This window comes from Oncorhynchus gorbuscha, linkage group LG08 (assembly GCF_021184085.1).
Source record: "Oncorhynchus gorbuscha isolate QuinsamMale2020 ecotype Even-year linkage group LG08, OgorEven_v1.0, whole genome shotgun sequence".
Classification (NCBI taxonomy): domain Eukaryota; kingdom Metazoa; phylum Chordata; class Actinopteri; order Salmoniformes; family Salmonidae; genus Oncorhynchus; species Oncorhynchus gorbuscha.
In genome coordinates, this window is record NC_060180.1 from 31,119,336 (window position 1) to 31,144,156 (window position 24,821).

Here is a 24,821-nt window from a genome sequence, read left to right on the forward strand (position 1 = left end):
AAAATCATTTATGTCGTATCTAATATATTCACCCCACCCAGTATTGTAACCAAAACTTACAAGAAAGCATTTAGTCCTTGGCTCAGATAGTGTAGTAGTGTGGGCTCAATGGCATCTCATTAGTGTGGAAAATCTTGAGAATCAGCTGCACATGTGATGGAAGAATGCACTGTGAATGCAGACAGTTGCAATTCCATTGAATAGGGGATAGTTTAACCAAAATATGCCACAAGACCTAGAATTGCCTTACACGGAAACCAGACCGGCTGCGCATGTGCGCTATCGTGCATAAATGTATTTTGTCCCTCTACACCAAACGCGATCACGACATGCAGGTTAAAATATCAAAACAAACTCTGAACCAATGACATTAATTTGGGGACAGGTCGAAAAGCATTAAACATGTATGGCAATTTAGCTAGTTAGCTTGCACTTGCTAGCTAAGTTGTCCTATTTAGCTAGCTTGCTGTTGCTAGCTAATTTGTCCTGGGATATAAACATTGAGTTATTTTACCTGAAATGCACAAGGTCCTCTACTCCATTTAATCCACACGCAAAATGGCCAACCGAATCGTTTCTAGTCATCTCTCCTCTTTCCAGGCTTTTTCATATTTGAACCTATATTGTGATCACTTTCTTAGTATTACCACAACAACTGGCAAAAGGCAACAACTGGCAAAAAAATAAATCGCTGATGGGTCACCAGCAAAGCACCATCACACATCCTCCTCAATGCTTCACAGTGGGAACCACACATGAGATCATCCGTTCAGTTATTCTGCGTCTCACAAAGACACGGCGGTTAGAACCAAAAATCTCACATCTGGACTCATTAGACCAAAGGATAGATTTCCACCGGTCTAATGTCCAATGCTCGTGTTTCTTGGCCCAAGCAAGTCTCTTCTTCTCATTGGTGACCTTTTAATAGGCCTGATTCACACAGTCTCCACTGAACAGTTGATGTTGAGATGTGTCTTACTTGAACTCTGAAGCATTTATTTGGGCTGCAATTTCTGAGGTTGGTAACTCTAACTTATCCTCTGCAGCAGAGGTAACTCTGGGTTTTCCTTTCCTGTGTCGGTCCCTTTGAGAGCCAGTTTCATCATAGTGCTTGTTGGTTTTTGCGGCTGTACTTTAAGAAACTTTCAAAGTAATTGAAATGTTCCAAATTGACTGACCTTCATGTCTTAAAGTAATGATGGACTGTAATTTCTCTTTGCTTATTTGAGATGTTCTTGCCATAATATGGACTTGGTAAAAGGCCATCTTCTGTATACCACCCCTACCTTGTCACAACACAACTGATTGGCTCAAACGCATTAAGGAGGAAAGAATTTCCACAAATTAACTTTTAACAAGACATACCTGTTAATTGACCTCCTTGACCTGGAATGCATTTCAATCTCATGAAGCTGGTTGAGAGAAAAGCTGTCATCAAGGGAAAGGGTGGCTACTTTGAAGAATCACAAATATGAAATATATTTTGAGTTGTTTAAAACTTTTTTGGGGTTTACTTCATGAGTCCATGTGTGTTGTTTGATCATTTGTATGTATTCACTATTATTATACAATGTACAAATAGTACAAATAATAAACTCTTGAATGAGTGTGTGCGTGTGTGCGTGTGTGTGCGTGTGTGCGTGTGTGTGTGTGTGTGTGTGTGTGTGCAGTCCATTCGGGAAGTATTCAGACCCCTTTTTCCACATTGTTACGTTACAGCCATTTTCTAAAATGTCTAAATAGTTTTTCTTCTCTCATCAATAGACATAATGACAAAGTAAAATGTTTTTTATTTTATTTTGCAAATGTATTACAAATAAAAACTGAAATCACATTTACTTAAGTATTGAGACCCTTTACTCAATACTTTGTTGAAGCACCTTTGGCAGCGATTACAGCCTCGAGTCTTCTTGGGTATGGCTACAACCTGTACACCTGTAGTTTGGGAGTTCCCCTCTCTGCAGATCCTCTTGAGCTTTGTCCGGTTGGATGAGGAGTGTTGCTGCACAGCTTTTTTCAGGTCACTCCAGAGATATTCTATTGGGTTGAAGTCTGGGCTCTGGCTGGGCCACTCAAGGACATTCAGAGACTTGTCCCGAAGCCAATCCTGAGTCATCTTTGCTGTGTCCTTAGGGTTGTTGTCCTGTTGGAAGGTGAACCTTCGCCCCAGTCTGAGGTCCTGAGCACTTTGGAGCAAGTTTTCATCAAGGATCTCTCTGTACTTTGCTCCGTTCATCTTTCCCTCGATCCTAACTAGTCTCCCAGTCCCTGCAGCTGAAACATCCCCACAGCATGATGCTGCCACCACCATGCTTCACCGTAGGGATGGTGCCAAGTATCCTCCAGAAGTTACGCTTGGCATTCAGGACAAAATGTTCAATCTTGGTTTTGTCAGACCAAAGAATCTTGTTTCTCATGGTCTGAGTCCTTTAGGTGCCTTTTGGCAAACTCCACGCGGGCTGTCGTGCCTTTTTACTGAGAAGTGGCTTTCATCTGGCCACTCTACCATAAAGGCCTGATTTGGTGGCGTGCTGCAGAGATGGTTGTCCTTCTGGAAGGTGCTCCCATCTCCACAGAGGAACCCTGGAGCTCTGTCCGAGTGACCATTGGGTTGGTCACCTCCTTGACCAAGGACCTTCTCACCCGATTGATCAATTTGGATGGAAGGCCAGCTCTAGGAAGAGTCTTGGTGTTTCCAAAGTTTTCCATTTAAGAATGATGGAGGCCACTGTGTTCTTGGGGACCTTCCCCAGATCTGTGCCTCGACACAATCCTGTCTGGGAGCTCCACGGACAATTCCTTCGACCTCATGGCTTGGTTTATTTCTCTGACATCCACTGTCAACTGTGGTTCCTTATATTGACAGATGTGTGCCTTTCCAAATTATGTCCCAAACAATTTAATTTACCACAGGTTGACTCCAATCAAGTTGTAGAAACATCAAGGATGATCAATGGAAACAGGATGCACCTGAGCTCAATTTCTAGTCTTATAGCAAAGAGTTTGAATACTTATGTAAAAAGGTATTTCAGTATTGATTTTTTTTATACATTTCAGAAAACCTGTTTTCGCTTTGTCATAATGGGGTATTGTGTATAGATTGAGGGGAAAAATGATTTAATCCATTTTAGAATAAGGCTGTAACGTAATAAAATGGAAGGGGTCTGAAATATCTTCTGAATGCACTCTATATGTATATGGAGGAAACTAGCTACCTGCTGAGAGTAAAGCAATGGTAATTGCTTGGTTATGAACGTCCTCTCTACCCCACTGGCTCTAGTGAATGGTGCTGCCTTGGAGTAAGGTTTGTGGAATAAAATATGTATGTGACTCACTCAACATGATATGATTTGTTAGTAAGTTGTTTTTAGTCCAGCGTATAAGAGCCCAAAATCCCCCAAAATAATCAAATCTGTAGAATGCATGAATCTTGCTATTTTGACAGCCACACTCATAATGCATATTGTTTGTCCTTCCCCAGGACCAGCTAAAGCCTGCGTTTACAGTGGCCAGCCTCCCGGGCACCACCAGTACCCACGCACTTACGGCACCCACCACATCCACCACCATGCAGGTTAGCAGCGGGCCCTCCTTCCCCATCACCAACTACCTGGCTCCCATCTCCGCTAGCAGCAACGTCAACGGTACGGTCCTCAAGACCACCGGTGTCTCCGGAGGACAGGTCATGCAGCTTCCCAGCGGCTTTACCTTCATGTCAGGTACCTACAGCAGGAGAGACACTGGCCTTTATGCTATGCTATACTTTACTATAATGTAATTAGGCCTGAGTGGGTGTGGCATATTGGCAATTATAAACTGCGTGGTTCGAGACCTGAATGCTGATTGGCTGACAGCTATGGTATATCAGACCGTATACCACGGGTATGACAAAACATTTATTTTTACTGCTCTAATTACCTTGGTAAGTAGTTTATAATAGCAATAAGGAACATCTGGGGTTTGGCCGATATACCATGGCTAAGGGCTGTGTCCAGGAACTCTGCAATGCGTTGTGCGTAAGAACAGCCCATAGCCGTGGTATATTGGCCATATACCACACCCCCTCGTGCCTTATTGCTTAATTATACCTGTTCTTAGCCACGACGTGAAGTGGGATACCTTATCGCCCCAACAATTGTATATGCATCGGTTGAAGCTCAATGTTAAATTCAAATCTCCCTACCATCATATCTAAGCCAATATGTCACCAATGTCGAGGAAATTTCCAAAATCGACTTGATTGGAAGAACACAAAAAATTATCCGCTTCTCGTCATGATCCGTCCTGCCATTACTGAGAATCACTAAACCAGATTTTTGACAGGGTCGATAGCATTAGGGTCATCAGACAATTGTTTTGCCCAAACCTAGCTCAAATTCTAGAAGTGGGATTAAAACCAGGCTACAGCATCCATAAGGTGACAATTAGACTTGGATCCATTTTGACTGAATACGTTTGTCGGTTCGAAAGTTTTTATTACATTTATAATTTTTCGCACTCGTGAACATTTCAGACCAACAATGTGTTACTTTTTTGTAGCATTTTTGACAATGCTGACATATTTTCAGCCGAATCTCAGAGTTCTAAAACCGGGACCAACAACTTGGTTGCTGCACAACCGCTGCAGCCAGCTAGTAGCAGCTGTCGCTAGCTAACACCAGTAGAAGAGAAGCAAGCTACAAGCAAAGGAGACTAGATAGCTAGGTATATTTTGCTATGGAAGGTTTTTCATATGGCTGAAGTCATTTCTGTAAATTAAATCAAAGCACAAACAAATAAGCTAGCGAACGTCCTTGGCTGCTAGCCAGTAGTTACAAGCCAACGAAACTCTACTATAGCTGTATAGATCGTGCACCAACCACAACTCAATGTTGACAATATATCCTAGCTAGCTATAGTACACTTAACTTATAAAACATGGAATAGGCATTGCTCATCAAGCTACTCCGGCATGATACAGTCAAACTGGCTAGATAGCCTCCACTTTTCTGGGAAGGCTTTCCACTATTAGTGTGGAAAAGCCTTCCCAGATTTATCTGTTGGACTGCCGGATGGTGAAGTGTGATTCATCACTCCAGAGAATGCGTTTCCACTGTTCCAGAGTCCAATGGCGGCGAGCTTTACACCACTCCAGCCTACACTTTTTTAGATTGGTAGGCTTGTGCGCAGCTGCGCGGCCATGTAAACCCATTTCATGAAGCACCCGACGAACAGTTCTTGTCCTGACGTTGCTTCCAGAGGCAGTTTGTAACTCGGTAGTGAGTGTTGCAACCGAGAACAGACGATTTTTCTGCTCTTCAGCACTCGGCGTTCCCATTCTGTCAGCTTGTGTGGCCTACCACTTGACGATTGAGGCGTTGTTGGTCCTAGAAGTTTCCACTTCACAATAACAGCAATTACAGTTGACCGGGATAGCTCTAGCAGGGCATACATTTTGCAAACTGACTTGTTAGAAAGGTGGCATCCTATGATGTTGCCACATTGAAAGTGACTGAGCTTCTCAGTACGGACTATTCTACTGCATGGCTGTGTGCTCGATGTTATACATCTGTCAGCAATGGGTGTGGCTGAAATAGCCAAATTACTGATTTTCCAAATGTTAAAGTTTGGATCCTTTTATGTTCTGAATGAAAGGTGAAAAAAAAGTATTTTCAGGAAGTTTAAAATGTGTTTTACGAATATTGAAAATACATATTTTCCGTATGTTGATATTGGGTTAATTTTCAGTTCTGAATGAATGTTAAATACTTTCTCTAAATGTATTAAAAAAATAAATAATTATACCCCGTTTTCCCCCCAATTTTGTGAGATCCAATTGTCCCATTGCTGCAACTCCCTTACAGACTCAGGAGAAGCGAAGGTCGAGAGCCGTGCGTCCACCGAAACACAACCCAGCCAAGCAGAATTGCTTCTTGACACACTGCTCGCTTAACCCGGAAGCCAGCCGCAATGTGTCAGAGGAAACGCCGTACACCTGGCGACTGTGTCAGCGTGCATTGTACCCGGCCCGCCACAGGAGACGCTAGTACACGATGGGATAAGAACATCCCTGCCGGCCAAACCCTCCTCTAACCCGGATGACGCTTGGCCAATTGTGCGCTGCCCCATGGGTTCCCGGTCGCGGCTGGCTGCGACAAAGCCTGGACTCGAACCAGGATCTCTGGTGGCACAGCTAGCACTGCGATGCAGTGCCTAACGCGGAACCCAAACCGGCTGCGCGCATACATTTATTTTGTCCCCCCACACCAAACACGATCACGACACACAGGTTATAATATCAAAACAAACTCTGAACTAATTACAGTGGGGCAAAAAAGTATTTACTCAGCCACCAATTGTGCAAGTTCTCCCACTTAAATGATGAGAGAGGCCTGTAATTTTCATCATAGGTACACTTCAATTATGACAGACAAAATGAGAAAAAAAATCCAGAAAATCACATTGTAGGATTTTTTATGAATTTATTTGCAAAATATGGTGGAAAATAAGTATTTGGTCACCTACAAACAAGCATGATTTGGCTCTCACAGACCTGTAACTTCTTCTTTAAGAGGCTCCTCTGTCCTCCACTCGTTACCTGTATTAATGGCACCTGTTTGAACTTGTTGTCAGTATAAAAGACACCTGTGCACAACCTCAAACAGTCACACTCCAAACTCCAAACTTATGGCCAAGACCAAAGAGCTGTCAAAGGACACCAGAAACAAAACCGCTGTGAAGTATATATATTTGTTGTATTTTGAGATGGGCTTGAACAAGCTAAATAGCCAATATGCAGAGGGTAGCATAATTTGTCTGATTCTCTGTAATAATGTTATGGAAATAATAATGCATTTTATTTTGGAAAGTGGTTTCTTGCATCAAACAAAAACATTTTCAGTCACCTCCTTGTCTGAAGGACAAGTAGATAAACAGGTAAATGTCAAGACCTGCATGTTTTTTTCTTCAAAAGTCTCATGGAATGTAGGTATAAATTTAACTCCACACATTGGCTGCTACTGTAGGCTGAATGATATAACTGATTTTTCCGTGTTAAAATGAAATGGGATGCATTTTATCCATTGTTTTGGTATGGTAGACCATTCTAGTAGGCCTACATTATGATCAAATAGCCACAGTAGCCTACTTGGCCACTGTTAAAACTAACTTTAAAAATAATAATACTACCCATCCTCTTCGGAGGACAAATCTTTAAAAAAATGAAGAGAAAGCAACCTAAATAATATCATAAGACCAGTCCTTTTTTTTAAATGTCCATTACATGCAAGTTATATTTCATGTTGTCCTCATTATATCCTGTTGTATTCCCGACAAAAAAAAAGGTAGAAGGAAAAAGGAACAGATTCTATTGACTGCAAGTAAAAATATGTCTTAGGCATCACACTGCCCATAAAGGAATACCCACGTTTAACATACAATCGACTCTGACACAGCCATGGCACGATAGCCAAAAATACATGCTGTACTGACAATCCAGAGTGAGTGAACCTGTAAAACCAACCCTCTCTCAACCCACACACATTTTGTTTTTATTCCAGGGTTGTTGCTCTATCAAGGTAGCATTAATAGCTTATATAGAAATATATAATATACCTTTCTCTTACTTAGAGAAGTGCTTCCATAAGCCAGTTATTGTAATGTGCTACCGTTAACTTTAATCACTTTATCCCAGTGTTAACCAGCCCGCCACACACTAGAGACAACAACCCTGTTGACAATACCCAATCCATTTGCTGGTGGGTATCGGAACAATAATCATCATTTACATTTTTTACATTGAGATTTATTTTTTTAAATGTAAAAGGGTAATAAAACCAATTATTTTAGGAGCATATTTTAGGAACATATAGGCCTATTCATTATATAATCCTTTGTCCTAGCCCTATAATAAACCTATTCATATTTCTTAAGTTTAATCTTAAAAGCGAATCGTTCCGATTCACATCGTCGAACAAGAGCCCCACTATAGAAAAGGGAAAGGAAAGGGGGTCTACCTAGTCAGTTGTACAACTGAATGCATTCAACTGAAATGTGTCTGCCACATTTAACCCCTCTGAATCAGAGAGGTGCCATAATTGACATCCACGTCTTCAGAGCCCGGGGAACAGTGGGCTAACTGCCTTGCTCAGGTCAGAACGACAGGTTTTTACCTTGTCAGGTCGGGGATACGATCCAGCAACTTTTCGGTTACTGGCCCAACGCTCTAACCACTATATATAACAGCTTTTAAGTCATAGTATACCCGACCTCTACAATTAGGCCATGTATCATATGAAACTAAAAAAACAACCTTGGTATTTCTAATGTATAATCTTCAAATTAAATAAATACAAATTCATAAAGAAAAAAGGTAATCCTTACCTATCTTCGCCTTCCCCTAAATCTAAACCTAATATTACGTCCATATAGTCCACAATTCAATATTGCCTAAATAGAAAAAGGCTAAGTTAATCATACCCATTCTGCATTATCATAAATCTAACTTTATTTGAAGTCCACGTTTCCATACTGCATGAATAAACATAAATGAAGTTGTTAATGTAAAAATGTTTGGGGTAAAAAAAAATTAATCCATATTTGTACTGGACATATTTGTACTGGACTAAATATGTATCGGGACTACTTCAACAACAGGAGGTAGCTATCACTCACAGCAACGTTGTAATCTTCCAAGTCCTTGAACATTTGGATGTTTACATATACTTTATCGACCACTAGACGAACATTCTGCTTCTCTGCTTGGAGCCTTTTGATATTGGGGTACAGGGCATGTCGTCTCCACTATTTCATGGGGAAATTGTTCATTAATAGAGAATGGGGTGTTCTTCAATTCCCTACCCTGTGTTGTAACAAGGCAATTTTCATTTTGTAGTGGGTTAGCATAGCTACAATCGGAAGGGACCTTCCCTCTGCTCTGCCACCGAAACGATGTGCCCTTTTGAAAATCAATGGTTTCCACCTGTTCGTCCATCATTTTGAGATTACGTTTCATGAACACCATGACTTTATCCTCCGTTGACTTATAGTTTTTGTTTTCATCCTCCTTTATTCGCATTATAACAATATCATTTTCCATACTTCTGCTCTTTAGATCAAGTAATTCGGCTTTCATTGTTTTATTTTCATACCGTAGCCTCTCTGTAGAGTCCACTGTAGTTTTCAATGTCTTATTATCCGCTCATATTTCTTCCATTTTATTACTGTAACCCATTTCTGTTTTTTAAGACCTCAACCTCCCCCAGTAGCACAGGTAATATATCCAGTTTTATAACTGCTCGCTCATACTTGTAAGCAATGCTATCTTCTGGAGGCAGAGTTATAAAAACGTCCCCTTCTGATGTTAAATTTGGAATTTTAGACGGCGGCTTCCCTTCAGTTTCGCTCGCAGAACTCGAGGAAGGGTCTTCTCTTGTTCACTTCGATGTATCCATTTCTTTTTCAAGCATATCAAAATGCTCCTCAATAAATAGTTCCAGATTCTCTATATTATCCCGAATGCTTTTTTCATAGTTATCAGCTAATCCTCAATTTTTGTGATTAAAACTTCTTAGGGCTGAGATCCCGTTAACGGGATGGATATGACAACAGCCAGTGAAAGTGCAGGGCGCCAAATTCAAACAACAGAAATCTCATAATTAAAACATGCAAGTATCTTATACCATTTTAAAGGTAATCTTGTTGTTAATCCCACCACAGTGTCCGATTTCAAATAGGCTTTACAGCGAAAGCACCACAAACGATTATGTTAGGTCAGAGCCAAGTCACAGAAAAACAGCCATTTATCCAGCCAAAGAGTGGAGTCACAAAAATCAGAAATAGAGAGAGAATTAATAACTAACCTTTGATCTTCATCAGATAACACTCATAGGACTTCATGTTACATAATACATGTATGTTTTGTTCGGTAAAGTTTATATTTATATCAAAAAATCTTATTATACAAATTGCGCGGTTTACGTTCAGTAGTTTCAAAAACATCCTGTAATTTTGCAGAGAGCCACATCAATTTCCATAAATACTCATAATAAACATTGATCAAAGATACAAGTGTTACACATGGAATTTTAGATCCACTTCTCCTTCATGCAACTGCTGTGTCAGATTTCAAAAAAGCTTTACGGAAAAAGCAAACCATGCAATAATCTGAGTACGGCGCTCAGAGCCCAACAAGCCAAAAAGATATCCGCCATATTGTGCAGTCAACAGAAGTCAGAAATAACATTATAAATATTCACTTACCTTTGATGATCTTAATCAGAATGCACTCCCAGGAATCCCAGTTCCACAATAAATGTTTGATTTGTTCGATAATGTCCATCATTTATGTCCAAATGGCTACTTTTGTTAGTGCGTTTTGTAAACAAATTCAAAGTCACGAAGCGCGTTCACTAGGAGCAGAAGAAATGTCAAAGAGTTACGTTACAGTCCGTAGAAACATGTCAAACGATGTATAGAATCAATCTTTAGGATGTTTTTAACATAAATCTTTAATAATGTTCCAACCGGAGAATTCCTTTGTCTTCAGAAAAGCAATGGAAAGGGAGCTACCTCTCATGTGAATGTGCGTGACCAGGTCGTGGCTGCTGGCAGACCTCTGACTCATTCCCCTCTATCATTCAGCCCCCCTTCAAAGGGGAAGCCTCAAACAAGTTTCTAAAGACGGTTGACATCTAGTGGAAGCTTTAGGAAGTGCAACTTGACCAATATATCACAGTATCTTCAATAGGGGCTGAGTTGAAAATCGACCAACCTCAGATTTCCCACTTCCGGGTTGGATTTTTTCTCAGGTTTTTCGCCTGCCATATGTGTTCTGTTATACTCACAGACATCATTCAAACAGGTTTAGAAACTTCAGAATGTTTTCTATCCAAATATACTAATAACATGCATATATTAGCAACTGGGACTGAGGAGCAGGCTGTTTACTCTGGGCACCTTATTCATCCAAGCTACTCAATACTGCCCCCAGCCATAAGAAGTTAACTAATGGGACAAGTGCCTACAATGCTGGTGTGGGTACATGGCGTGGGTACAGCCTCAGTGTTCACAGTAAACACGAGCTGGAAGTGGCACAGAATTTTCACAACATTCAAGTTTGCGCTTAGCAGACCTGTTTGGTTCTAGGGTATTTGAAACTAGTTTAAAATAGTATTTATAGGGAATTATTGAAATACTTCAAAATGTATTTGCTGATTTGGTTATTATTTAAAAATATATATAATAATAAATACAAAAACACAAATACTTGATTAAGCATGTATTTGAACCCAGATCTGGTCCGTCAACATGATTTCAGTTTGAATAATCTTGCCAAGACGTCGAGGTGGTTCGTGGCGGTAGCGTGACTTGCGTTTCCACTTAAACGGTTGTTTATATTTTGCCGTGTTTCACATCTCCAGGAAGCCCTTTCAACTTGGTTATATTTGACATGTATTACAAAGCCCCAGTATCCACGAAGGGAACATCTACATCCAATGGGCTCATGCCTTTGATTTTCATTGTAGGAGAGGAATAATTAGGAGGTCCAACACAATGGCCATCCCCGAGTCGGCTGCCGATCTCTGCCTATAATTGGTCATGAATATTCAGTGAAGATTAGGCAGTTCAATTGTGAAATTATCATTTATTTTTAATTAATGGAGCCCCTGCTCAAACAGAGTGTTTTGGAGCCAGATGTGCCACTTGTAATAGGAATTGCTATATTGATATTAAAATAGATCAAATTAGTACAGGAGGTCCAGGTCTACTAGTAAAAATTACCATCAATTTAAGGCATGAAATGGTAGCTGATGTTACAGCCATGTAATACTGGGAAATAACCACCTTAAAGCTTAAGAAGTCTTAGTTTGATTTAAATAAAGGTAAAAAAATGTTTCAAAAATTGTTCATGTAGTGGTGCAATCACTGACATTCTAAAGTATTGTTGTTGCCCTTGTTGTGATGTCTGCTTGTAGTGATAGTGTGGCTAACCGACTGAGTAGCGCAGAGATGTTGTTCTGGGTCCCGACGTAGCAGATCTTTGTCTCCGGCTCCCTTTCTTTCCCATTATGACAGCAGGCTGAATCTCTCTCTCTCACCTCTCTCACCTCACTCACTCACTCACTCACTCATCCTTTTTTCCCTCCTGCAGCAGGCACTTCTCTCCCTCCCGGCACCCCCACCATTCCGCTCAGCCAGCTGCACCAGCACACACTGGCCATCCCGGGACAGCGGGGCCAGAAGCTCACCGCATCACAACTGACACAGCAGGGCCAGCAGGCCGTCTTCCGATTCCCCGCTGCAGTCTCCCTAGGTCAGTCTGTCGAGAGAAAGAGTCTTGTCTGTGTCTGTTGAGAGACTAGTTTGTCTGTAGGTCGACAGAGACAAGTTTTCCCCTTCTTCTATTAATGGATAAGCGGGCATTCCGGAGCTCTGTAAGGGAAGTTCCTGCCCCCAGTTGTTTTTTGAGATTCGCAGGATGATAAGGTTGGTGTCTTGTGGGATTTATAAAACACATTGAGTGTCTATAGATATTAGATATAGATATTTTTGTCTGATGTTACTATGGAATACTGAAGTATAATTACAAGCATTTCGTAAATGTCAAAGGCTTTTCTTGACAATTACATGAAGTTGATGCAAAGAGTCAATATTTGCAGTGTTGACCCTTCTTTTTCAAGACCTCTGCAATCCACCCTGGCATGCTGTCAGTTATCTTCTGGGCCACATCCTGACTGATGGCAGCCCATTCTTGCATAATCAATGCTTGGAGTTTGTCAGAACTTGTGGGTTTTTGTTTGTCCACCCGCCTCTTGAGGATTGACCACAAGTTCTCAGTGGGATTAAGGTCTGGGGAGTTTCCTGGCCATGGACCCAAAATATTGATGTTTTGTTCCCCGAGCCACTTAGTTATCACTTTTGGCTTATGGGAATGTGCTCCATCATGCTGGAAAAGGCATTGTTCGTCATCAAACTGTTCCTGGATGGATGGGAGAAGTTGCTCTCTGAGGATGTGTTGGTACCATTCTTTATTCCATTCTGTATTCTGAGGCAAAATTGTGAGTGAGCCCACTCCCTTGGCTGAGAAGCAACCCCACACATGAATGGTCTCAGGATGCTTTACTGTTGGCATGACACAGGACTGATGGTCGCGCTCACATTGTCTTCTCCTGACAAGCTTTTTTCCGGATGCCCCAAACATTCGGAAAGGGGATTCATCAGAGAAAATTACATTACCCCAGTCCTCAGCAGTCCAATCCATGTACGTTTTGCAGAATATCAGTCTGCCCCTGATGTTTTTCCTGGAGAGAAGTATCTTCTTTGCTGCCCTTCTTGACACCAGGTCATCCTCCAAAAGTCTTCGCCTCACTGTGCGTGCAGATGCACTCACACCTGCCTGCAGCCATTCCTGAGCAAGCTCTGTACTGGTGGTGCCCCGATCCCGCAGCTGAATCAACTTTAGGAGATGGTCCAAGCGCTTGCTGAACTTTCTTGGGCGCCCTGAAGCCTTCTTCACAACAATTGACCCGCTCTCCTTGAAGTTCTTGATGATTCGATAAATGGTTGATTTAGGTGCAATCCTACTGGCAGCAATATCCTTGCCCGTGAAGCCCTTTTTGTTCAGAGCAATGATGATGGCACGTGTTTCCTTGCAGGTAACCATGGTTGACAGAGGAAGAGCAATGATTCCAACCACCACCCTCCTTTTGAAGCTTCCAGTCTGTTATTTGAACTCAATCAGCATGATAGAGTGATCTCCAGCCTTGTCCTCGTCAACACTCACACCTGTGTTAAACAACATGATGTCAGCTGGTCCTTTTGTGGCAGGGCTGAAATGCAGTGGTCATGTTTTAGGGGATTCAGTTCATTTGCACAGCAAAGAGGGACTTTGCAATTAATTGCCATTCATCTGATCACTCTTTATAACATTCTGGAGTAATAATAATAATAATATATGCCATTTAACAGACGCTTTTATCCAAAGCGACTTACAGTCATGTGTGCATACATTCTACATATATATGCAAATTGCCATCATACAAACTGAGGCAGCAGACTTTGTGAAAATTTATATTTGTGTCATTCTTTTGGCCACAACTGTACAAGGAATAACAGGCATTAGGCAGGCATGAACTTTAGTTGACTGTACATAGGTGTATGAAACCATGTCCAAAACTGGATGGGGCAAACTAATATTCCTACCATTTCTAAGAGTTTCGACAGAAGATTAGAATAGTGTACAGGTGAGTGATCAGCTGTTTTGTGTTGCCTGTTCCCCTCCAGGGGGAGGGATGACCCAGCAGCTGCAGGCCATCCAGGTGCACCCCACCACACACACCAACGACAGCAGCTCGGAGATCTCCCAGACCTCGACTGTCTCCACTGGTAACTCTCCTCTGTCTAACACAGGGCTGTACAACCCTGGTTATGTGTGATAAGCTCTATCCAGAGTCTAAGTTATCTTTCTTGAGTGAGCGGAAGGTTGTAGTCTACAATACTGTTTGTTATGAGGGGTCAACTTCAGTTGAACAGAATTGAATTTTCCCTCAGTGATACAGTGCCATCTGGTGGGCAATGTCTCTTCTAAACTTCTTACTTTGTCTTATACACTAATATCTTTTCCCCACTCCCCCAGCGACCATTGTCACATCGTCTGTGCCCACGTCCATGGCGGGGCACATGATGTACACCAGCCCCCACACAGTGATGTACGCGTCCAGCCCCTCGGCCATGCAGGTGTCCCACGGACATGGCCAGGACACAGGTGAGACCACGCTTGACTACAGTAGGCTACGCTGGGACACAGGTGAGGCTACACTGGCTGTGGGTTGATGGGGGAGGTTGATTGATATATGATTCAGACTTCAGTTCAATTAGTATTTTTTTCTTTCATTTTTTTTTAGCTGGGTGTGTTGAGCTTAACCTATGAAATGCTGCAAAAAGTGCAACCTATCCTATCTGGCATTCCAGGCAGGCTTAATCAAATGCTCAAAGAATGAAAACGCATACTGTTTTAACCCAGATCTGGTATGAATATAGCTACATAGTCGGGAGGTTGACTATGACAGGCTAGTGTGTTTGACCCCGACCCAAAGTGGGGTGGTATAGCCTATACAGCATGCACATAGTCTCTGTATATATTCAGTGGTATAATGTTAGTCTCTGTATATATTCAGTGGTAAAATGTTAGTTTAGATGAGAGGGCTGTGTTCATGTTTGTATGTGTCCGTCTCTCTCTGGCTAGGTGCTGTCCCTCAGGTATTCCTTACGGCACCCTCGGGCACCATGCAGATCCCTGTTTCTGCAGTGCAGCTACACCCAGTACGGCAAGACCTACATTTTACAAGTGAAACTCTCATTCTCTCTGCAACCAGCATGCCACTGACATGCACTAATGCATCCGGACAGAGCACTGTTTATCACTGTGGAGGGGAGGGTTTGGCCTGCCTCCTGTACTGTTACTGTATGTGGATGATCTACTTCTATGACATTTGGGGCTCCAGAGTGGTGCAGCGGTCTAAGGCACTGCATCTCAGTGCTAGAGGCGTCACAGACCCTGGTTCGATCCCGGGCTGTATCACAACAGGCTGTGATCTGGAGTCCCATAGGGCAGCGCACAGTTGGCCCAGTGTCGTCAGAGTTAGGGGAGGGTTTGGCCTGGGATAGGCTGTCATTGTAAAATAAGAACTTGTTCTTAACTGACTTGCCTAGTTAAACAACCGTTAAATAAAAATGAAAATGATGTTTGGACAACACTGCACCGAACATTATTGAAAGCCATATGTTCTTTGGAATACTTTTTTTATTTGTATTGAGGAAATCAGTCAATCGCAGGATTGCGATTTCAATAGATTGGATTTTTATAGAGGTGAATGTATGACTAAAGTTTAGGAGCAGAATATAATCCATTGTGTTTCACAGAGCCTTAGTTGGAGTACAATAGCTACCGTACACTATAACAACACAAATGACCAAACTCATGCAAAGTGATGCTTTTAGAAAAAGCTTTCTTTTCAAAATAGAGGATTTTAGTTAATCAATTTAATGTCAATAATTGTGTGCTTAGGTAGCAGGGTTGGGGTCAATTCAGGAAGTACACAAATATTTATGATCTTCAATGCTTTTCAATTAGGAGCATTTTGAATTTGAATTTGTTTACTTGGAATTGAAATGGAATTGACCCCAACCATGTTAGGCAGGTGTATTGTCTGGCAATAGGCTACTCAACAGTGCAAATTAAGGCATGCAAAGTGGAACCAAAGATTTTTTATAATTAACCCAAGATTTGCTCCAATGGGAGCAAATTAATCATAGTGGGCAGAACAAGCAAGGAGGTGGGCAGAGCCAAGCATGAGCTACTGAGATCCTATTGCCTCGTTCTGGCATGTATTTGCATATTTCCGTGGGGGAACGCCTACTCTGTCAAGTGCACGTGTGCAATAACTCAATTCGCCCTTGCACTCCTAAACAATGAAATTTAAAAACAACTTTGACAAAGGGTAAAGTCTACAAAAATCACATTCTAGTTTTGGGAACAGAAAACTGTATTGATATCAACCGTTTCATCGATGAGAAACTTCGTAGAATGTTGGGCAAAATCCATCTTCTCCCCCTGGCGGCCACTGGGATTCCTCTCATCACCATATTTGGTGCTGAGTGGAAATGCCAACCGAATGGTTTAGATTTATACATCCGGCTCATTGTTCTATCTGTGGTGGACCCATGCTGAGCATAGAGTTATGTTCTCTCTTCTTTCCCAATGTCACTTTAATTTTCTTTGACTTTTGATTGGTCTTCAGTGGCGCATGCTGATGTTTATGTGCTGTGTTGCAGATGGTGATTGGTCAGCAGTTGAACAGCAGCAGCAGTAACCTGACAGAGCTGCAGGTGGTCAGCCTGGACAACACCCAGAACACTAAGAACGACTGACAGAAACACTGAGGCCCAGGGAAACTGGCCAGACATCTCTATTTATTGATGCCTTCCATCAGCATTTCATTTTACAGCTCTGTGTGTTGCATTTACATTACAATTCTGTATGTTTGCACACGTATGGAAGGGTATGTGTGTCGCTAAGCTTTGTATGTGAGTAGATGTTTGAAAATACGTATGTATTCATTCACTAAAGCATAGAAAGGAATTGAGATATTCACTAAATCCTCCTTTTAGAATACCTTGTCTATAGTATTATTTCTTTGGGGGGGTGGGGGTCTGTAATTATTTGTCGAGTGCACATGATGCATGTGCTGCAGCTCCACACGTCAGCCAAAGATACATTTTTGTGTGTGTGTGTGTGTGTGTGCGCGTAAACGTGGGATTTATAAATGGGAAGGGTATGGTGGCTTTGGGGTTAAAGACATTTGTAAATGTACATAATTATTTTTGAATTGAATCAAATTGTATTTTTTGCCTGTTTGTGTGATGGCATATAGTTGTTTTGTATATGCAAGTAATTTGCATATAGAATAAATTAATTATTTATACACTATGTACACCTGCTCTTTCATGACATACACTGACCAGGTGAATCCTATGATCCCTTATTGATGTCACTTGTTAAATCCACTCCAATCAGTGTAGATGAAGGTGAGGAGACGTGTTAAAGAAGGATTTTAAGCCTTGAGACAATTGAGACATGGATTGTGCATGTGTGCCATTGAGGGTGAATGACAAAAGATTTAAGTGCCTTTGAACGGGGTATGGTAGTAGGTGGCAGGCGCACCAGTTTGTGTTAACTGCTGGGTTTTTCACACGCAACAGTTTTGCGTGTGTTTCAATAATAGTCCACCACCCAAAGGACATCCAGCCAACTTGACCCAACTGTGGGAAGCATTGGAGTCAAAGGGCCAACTTCCCTGTCGAACGCTTTCGACACCATGTAGAGTCCATGACCTGAAGAATTGAGGCGGTTCTGAGGGCTATTTCTTATAGTTGGCCAGCTAACCTTACAAGATAATGTATTCTGAAGCGTAAAATATATTCTGGTAAAAATTTATAGTTTAATTATTTAAATTGAGTTCGCTGGATATGCGGATCCTGCGTTGTGAAATATAAGCTTGTGCCAAACTGTTATATAAATATATAAGTATAATATATAAGTTTGTGCCAAACTGACTGACAAGGGTGACATCTTTCTAGAGTGAATCACAATGACCTCTTCACACCTTGCCAGTCACAGTGCTGAAGGACTGCGTCTACTGTGACTGTATGGCCATGTAGGTTACTGAAAGTTATTTTCGCTAGTCTGGGCAGTTGGTAGCAGGGCACTAGCAAGCTCCTGTTTCAGTTAAGAATTGGACAGAATGCCAGGATAAAACACTGAACTAAAAAGGGTATTTTCTCCAGGTGTCAGTACTGTATGAAGGGTTTGTTAGTCTCCTTATAACCATACCTGGATTAATGTATTATATATGCTTAATTATGCTAGGTGGGAGGGGTTTGCACTTGAGACTTATATTGGTTCCATTACAACAGGCAGGCTCAATCAAGCACAACTTATGTATATGAACCCAGGTCTGCTTATAACATGGTTGATCAATCAACCAATAAATCTATACAATGGCATATTGCCTCTGAACCATTTAAACATGCTATGCTGGCATTTTCTTAGGAATTTACATTTTACATTTAACTGTGTTCATGAAGAATAGTGAGGTTTTAAAGGGTATTTCAAAAAGTGAGTTAACCCACTACAAGTTTTAAAGACTTAACTTAAGTATTTATTTGACCCAGTTAAGACCCACTTTACCAAGGTGGATTGGGGATAGTGAGAGCACCATTTTCTTTCTACCAACAGGTCCTCTTTTTTTCATAGTTGTGGGTTTACGTTCTCATGAAGGGAATTGAAATGTCTGTTTATTCTGCAAACCATCACGCAAAAGCCTTGGACCTTAGCTTTTACTGTACATTAAACTCATGTATTTCTCCCATCCCAGGAAATTGTTTCTCCAGTCAGTGGAATATTTTTGTGTATATATGGACTGAGCTGACAATGTATTGAGCAAGTTCATGCAATGCTTTTTTATTTTTTATTTGCAATCAAAGGCCAAGATTCAAGCCGATCATGTTTGTAGACATTGCGTCTTTTAAAGGCAATGTTGCGGAGATCACATTCAAGATCAGCCGTTCAGATTTCGACCGCTCAATTGGAAATTCTTTCATGTCAAGCGCGCTAGGTTTTGGATGGAATCCCAGCCAAAGTCTTGTGGGTTAGAAGTTGACACTTATCTCAGATTCTTCTAATGGAGCTCAAAAAAAAAAAAAAAAAAAAATTAAAAAGGAGATGAATAAATGGAAGTGTAGTCATGGTAAAAATATAAAATGGTTATTTTGTGCAGTTTTGTTTTCGTATCCAAACGTAACCATGTACGTAACCATGTACAAAACTTTTGTAATAAAAACGAATTAAACCTTCCAATGTATTTTGTCCATAATCCAATTTGTTAAATTTGATTCAACAATAACAACCAAACAACTTGATGAATAAAGCTGTATTTTTATTGGGGACGGAAGATGTTAAACAAAGCCATAATGTCCTGTATGATTTCTCACACACACCGAAAAGTAGCACGCATAAACCAGAAATGGCAGATGAGAATGAAAACGTGATGCCCGAGTGTATGAGAAACTGCAGAAAAGAACCCACCCTGTCGGCGATAGTTATTTTCGAGACACTGATCATAAGCATCAAGAGGCGATGATGAGGAATGAGCATGCAACTTAATTACATTTAAATACCATTGCACTAATCACAGAATAAATCATACTGGTCAAGAAAAAGTCCAAAAGGGTAACCCATTTCACACCCAGTTTTAGGTTAACAATTAAATGCAGCAAACATGTTTTACCAAAGATATACAGTGATTGGTCTAAGCGGACACAGAACAGGAAAATAAACTAAGTTGGCATCAGATTTTTTTGAATACTAGACTCTTGCACCCAGACAAGGAAATACAAGCCCCCGTATGTATGCCTTTCACAAATAGAGCATCCAATGTGTGACAAACAAACCCAAGACAAAAAGTGAAACCATTAATGTCACAGCGTGAAGTAAGGCATCATTGTATTTCCTTGTCAGTGTCTTCAGAAGAGGAGCAAAGTGCTGACTGCTAAGAAATCATCATGGATGGGAAGGGAGCCTGGTCACTGATCTGTTTGTGCAGTCTTCCTAACTCCTATGGTCATTAGTGTGACAAAAGTGGGCCAGAAGGCACAAACAGATCTGGTATTAGGCTAGGAGAGAGAGATGCTGCTTTCATAATGACAAATGATATGCATGCATTTACACCTGGCAAATATTACTATTGTACACGTATAGCCTATATACACAGGTACAGAAAGGTTGGAAACGTTGATCACAAAATGTGCATGATTAAGAATAAAAAAAATGTTTTTCATCCATTAAAGTAGACAAGTCACTCCTGAAAGGTGCATCTTAATATTTTTTGAGTTCATGATACAAACAAACAAAAAAAAATCAAAAACTAAAAAAGCTTTTTAGTATTGGTATATGTACAACATATGAACAAGAATGAAGACCATGTGCAAATCTGATTTCATGCAAACGTTTGCATAATTAGGCCAGAGGGGGATACTACAATGCAGGCCAAACCAAGGTAGACAGCTTAACTTTAATCAAAATGAAATAACAGATTATCTGGTTCATTTATAAAGCTAAAAACGGTCAAATGGGTTGTTCGTGGAATCAATCAGATGTCCATATCTTCCTAGAAAGTTATCCAGAACATTCAAATAAGTTAGCTGGCTAACAAGTTGATCCTATTTTGTGACATATTCCCCCAGGTGCTGTATAGGGTAGACAACCAGAAGCCAACTTGATATGTCAACTTAGCAGGAACAACAGCTCCAGCCACTATGTTCAGTGTCCTGGCTAATGTGGAGTATTTCAAACTCCTGACCTCATGGAGATTCATCCAATCTGCGTACTACAGCAAGCATTCACACAGACACACACCAACACACTCATCCCCTATAACACAACCACACACACACTGGGCACCATCCATGTACAAACCCAAAGCGTTCAGGCAAGCAACACATCCCCAGCACCGGTTATGTCATGTAGTTCCCTAATTCAGACCGATTAAAATTATTAAGTGTAAGTGTCCAACCTCCACAAAATTACTCCAACAGGTACTTGCAAACGAACCCTGGTTACACGATCTTCTAATCTACACAGCACACACACACACGTGTCCTCCATCATTATATATATTTTTTTACATTAAGGACAGAGTCCTTTCCTCTGCGTCATCAAAGATCATGCTGGAAAACAATACTATTGGTAAATGAAATACCTCTTACGGAAACAAACTGTGTGTATACAATTGCATTTATAAAATGGTAGCTTACGAAGGAACATATCAAATTCATGTACTGTGTTCCCATACATTTACATGTAGGCCTACATGCCACAATGTAAGCTAACAAAGACAGAATTATTTATGTAATAGGACCACTTTGAGGACCTCCCAATCCCAAAATTAAAGACGACCTCCTATAAATAAACAAGTAATGAATAACACGTAGAAAATGTGTTCCGTGTAAGATCGCTGAAAGATGGCCATGCCTCTACACTAGTACAAATTAAAAGACAACATAAGTGTACAATGTAGCGGAGTACATTTTGAAACGTCAATAATGATTACTGTATTAAACGATAACATTGTCACAGAGGCAAAAGAAGAAGAAATGCGGCGTCACTTTCCTCAAAAGCCGACGAAGGTCCAAAAAGAAAGCAAAGATTCTGATATATGTAACGAGTGCAAATGTACATAGAAGTCCATGTCCAAATCCAGTTTGTTTTTCAGGATCCACATTCTACAAAATGTGATGTCACATTACTCTATAATGTTATCCCATTGCTAGTGAGGTTGACGGTGCAAACAATAAGAAATACACAACCATCGACATGGTTAGGTAGGTAGCCTGAGCAATGTTAACACGAACATCTCCACAGTGGAGTTTACTAGTCAGGGACAATTCAAAATTTGACACATTTTCTGCAAATTAAGTTGCATTGAGAGTTCCTTGTCTATTAAATTGGTTAAAAATGTTTTTCTTTCTTTAAAAATGCATATCTGACAGTTAAAAAGGCAACCTGAAAGAAACTGAAAATAAATACAGGGACTTTCCACTTCCGCCACACCATGACTAGTATCTTATTAACTCAGACACTACAGTGAACTTCTCCATCATTTTTTTGTTTGTTAAATAAGAACATTTTGCATTGTATGTACTTTTCTTTTTAACGAATCGGGTGAATTACCTGATTTTGGTAAGCAATTTGTGTGCTAATTAGAGGGGCTATCTTGTCCACAGATTTTTTGTGATTTGACATTGATAATCTGACAGAAGAAGAATATATTAGAGATGTGGGCTTAAGATAAAATGTTTCACTAGGAAACAAACAACCTCCTGAAAGAGTGACTGAAAAGGCGTAATAATCCAACACTAAGGCATTGACGCTTACAAACAGCAGAGTATGAAAAAAAAATTAAATTAATACACACATACAGAAAAAACATTTCTCTCCCTATGACACACATAGTGAAGGGGTGATCATATTTGTTTAGGTTGGCGAGAAAGACAGAAAGGCGAGAGAGAGAGAGAGCACGCAGGGACTCTGCAGACCTTGCCCAGCTCAAACCATCTTGAGAATGTCCCCTCTCCTACCGCATCCATCCACACATCCCCTTCCTCACCCTGAAAGCCTCTAGCCCCGGATTAACAGCCTTACTGTTGTTCTGGTTAGGGCATGGGGCAAAATGCTTTATCTGTAGTCCCAAGACATTTGATGAAACATATCCTGCTTACAGTATGTCTTTGGGGCACAATCGATTTTAGGGATGACCAGTGGAAAGTAACCAGTCGTTTGTTGATCCTGTCCTCTCCCTGCCCGCACCCCCCCCCCCCCCCACCCACCCCAGTCCTGGCCTGTCTGGCCGGTTGGATTAGGGGGAGGTGGAGGCAGACGCGTGGAACTTGACAAAGGCAATGGCAGCCAGCTCCTTGCAGAACTCCTCCAGTACAATCACCCCCTCCAGCAGGGTCATGTGGTCAATGCTACATGGGAAAGACCAGGCAGGCAGTGTCAAATTTCAACACATCCCCTTCAATCAAATACTTCAGTCTACCTGAACTAGACCGAAAATGTGTTTATGTGGCCAATGCTACACAGAAAAGGGGAAGGGACAGGGGTTGGTTGAGGGTTGGGGAATGCTGTCAGCAGTGGTTAGAGCGTTGGACTAATAACCGGAAGGTTGCAAGTTCAAATCCCCGAGCTAACAAAGGTACAAATCTGTCGTTCTGCCCCTGAACAGGCAGTTCCTAGGCTGTCATTGAAAATAAGAATTTGTTCTTAACTGACTTGCCTAGTTAAATAAAGGTACAAATTTTTTACATTTGAGTATGTAAACTTCTGACCTACTGGGAATGTGATGAAAGAAATAAATCTGAAATAAATCATTCTCTACTATTATTCTGACATTTCACATTCTTAAAATAAAGTGGTGATCCTAACTGGTGATCCTAACTAAGACAGGGAATTTTTACTAGGATTAAATGTCAGGAATTGTGAAAAACTGATTTTAAATTTGGCTAAGGTGTATGTAAATTTACGACTTCAACTGTGTATATACACGTCTATACTACCGTTCAAAAGTTTGAGGTCACTTAGAAATGTCCTTGTTTTTGAAAGAAAAACACTTTTTGTACATTAAAATAACATGAAATTGATCAGTGTTAATGTTGTAAATTACTATTGTTGTAAATGACTATTGTAGCTGGAAACCGCAGATTTTTTAATGGAATATCTACATAGGCCCATTATCAGCAACCATCACTCCTGTGTTCCAATGGCACGTTATGTTAGCTAATCCAAGTTTATAATTTTAAAAGGCTAATTGATCATTAGAAAACAATTTTGCAATTATGGTAGCACAGCTGAATACTGTTGTCCTGATTAAAGAAATTCTCGGCAGAGTCGCAAAGACAAAGCCATATCTCAGACTGGCCAATAAAAATAAAATATTAAGATGTGCAAAAGATTACAAACACTGGACAGAGGAACTCTGCCTAGAAGGCCAGCATCCCGGAGTCACCTCTTCACTGTTGACGTTGAGACTGGTGTTTTGGGGGTAACTAATGAAGCTGCCAGTTGAGGACTTGTGAAGCATCTGTTTCTCAAACTAGACACTAATGTACTTGTGTCCTCCTGCTCAGTTGTGCACCGGGACCTCCCACTCCTCTTTCTATTCTGGTTGTGCTGTTCTGTGAAGGGAGTAGTACACAGCTTTGTATGAGATCTTTAGTTCCTTGGCAATTTCTCACGTGGAAAATAGCCTTCATTTCTCAGAACAAGAATAGACTGACGAATTTCAGAAGAAAAGTTCTTTGTTTCTGGCCATTTTGAGCCTGTAATCAAACCCAAATGCTGATGCTCCAGATACTCTACTAGTCTAAAGGCCCATTTTATTGCTTCTTTAATTCAGCACAACAGTTTTTAGCTGTGCTAACATAATTGAAAAAGTGTTTTAATATTATACATTTGGATCAGCTAACAACGTGCCATTGGAACACAGGAGTGATTGTTGCTGATAATGGGCCTCTGTACGCCTATGTAGATATTCCATAAAAATCTGCCGTTTCCAGCTACAATAGTCATTTACAACATTAACAATGCCCACACTGTATTTCTGATCAATTTGATGTTATTTCAATGGACAAAAAAAAAAGTGCTTCTCTTTCAAAAACAAGGACATTTCTAAGTGACCTCAAACTTATGAATGTGTATTTATATTTAATCCCGTTTTCGCTTTGTC

General features: G+C 40.8%; 2 protein-coding genes across 5 annotated transcripts in view; one reads left to right on the forward strand and one right to left on the reverse strand.

The window, feature by feature from the left end:
• Window positions 1-17,467, forward strand: part of LOC124041491 (serum response factor-like) — a 69,110-nt gene extending 51,643 nt beyond the window's left edge. Inside the window, exons 3-8 of one of the 4 annotated variants that reach the window (XM_046359135.1) lie at window positions 3,482-3,719; window positions 12,131-12,292; window positions 14,263-14,364; window positions 14,615-14,785; window positions 15,224-15,325; window positions 16,813-17,467. In XM_046359135.1, coding sequence (XP_046215091.1) covers window positions 3,482-3,719; window positions 12,131-12,292; window positions 14,263-14,364; window positions 14,615-14,785; window positions 15,224-15,325; window positions 16,813-16,850 — 813 coding nt within the window. In that variant the 3' untranslated portion in view covers window positions 16,851-17,467. The remainder of the gene's footprint in view (window positions 1-3,481; window positions 3,720-12,130; window positions 12,293-14,262; window positions 14,365-14,614; window positions 14,786-15,223; window positions 15,326-16,812) is intronic. The other 3 variants (XM_046359134.1, XM_046359138.1, XM_046359137.1) reach the window with 3 other exon arrangements.
• Window positions 17,468-19,458: 1,991 nt separating this feature from the next.
• Window positions 19,459-24,821, reverse strand: part of fhip2a (FHF complex subunit HOOK interacting protein 2) — a 29,058-nt gene continuing 23,695 nt past the window's right edge. The window contains exon 17 of the mRNA XM_046359133.1: window positions 19,459-23,064. Coding sequence (XP_046215089.1) covers window positions 22,953-23,064 — 112 coding nt within the window. The 3' untranslated portion in view covers window positions 19,459-22,952. The remainder of the gene's footprint in view (window positions 23,065-24,821) is intronic.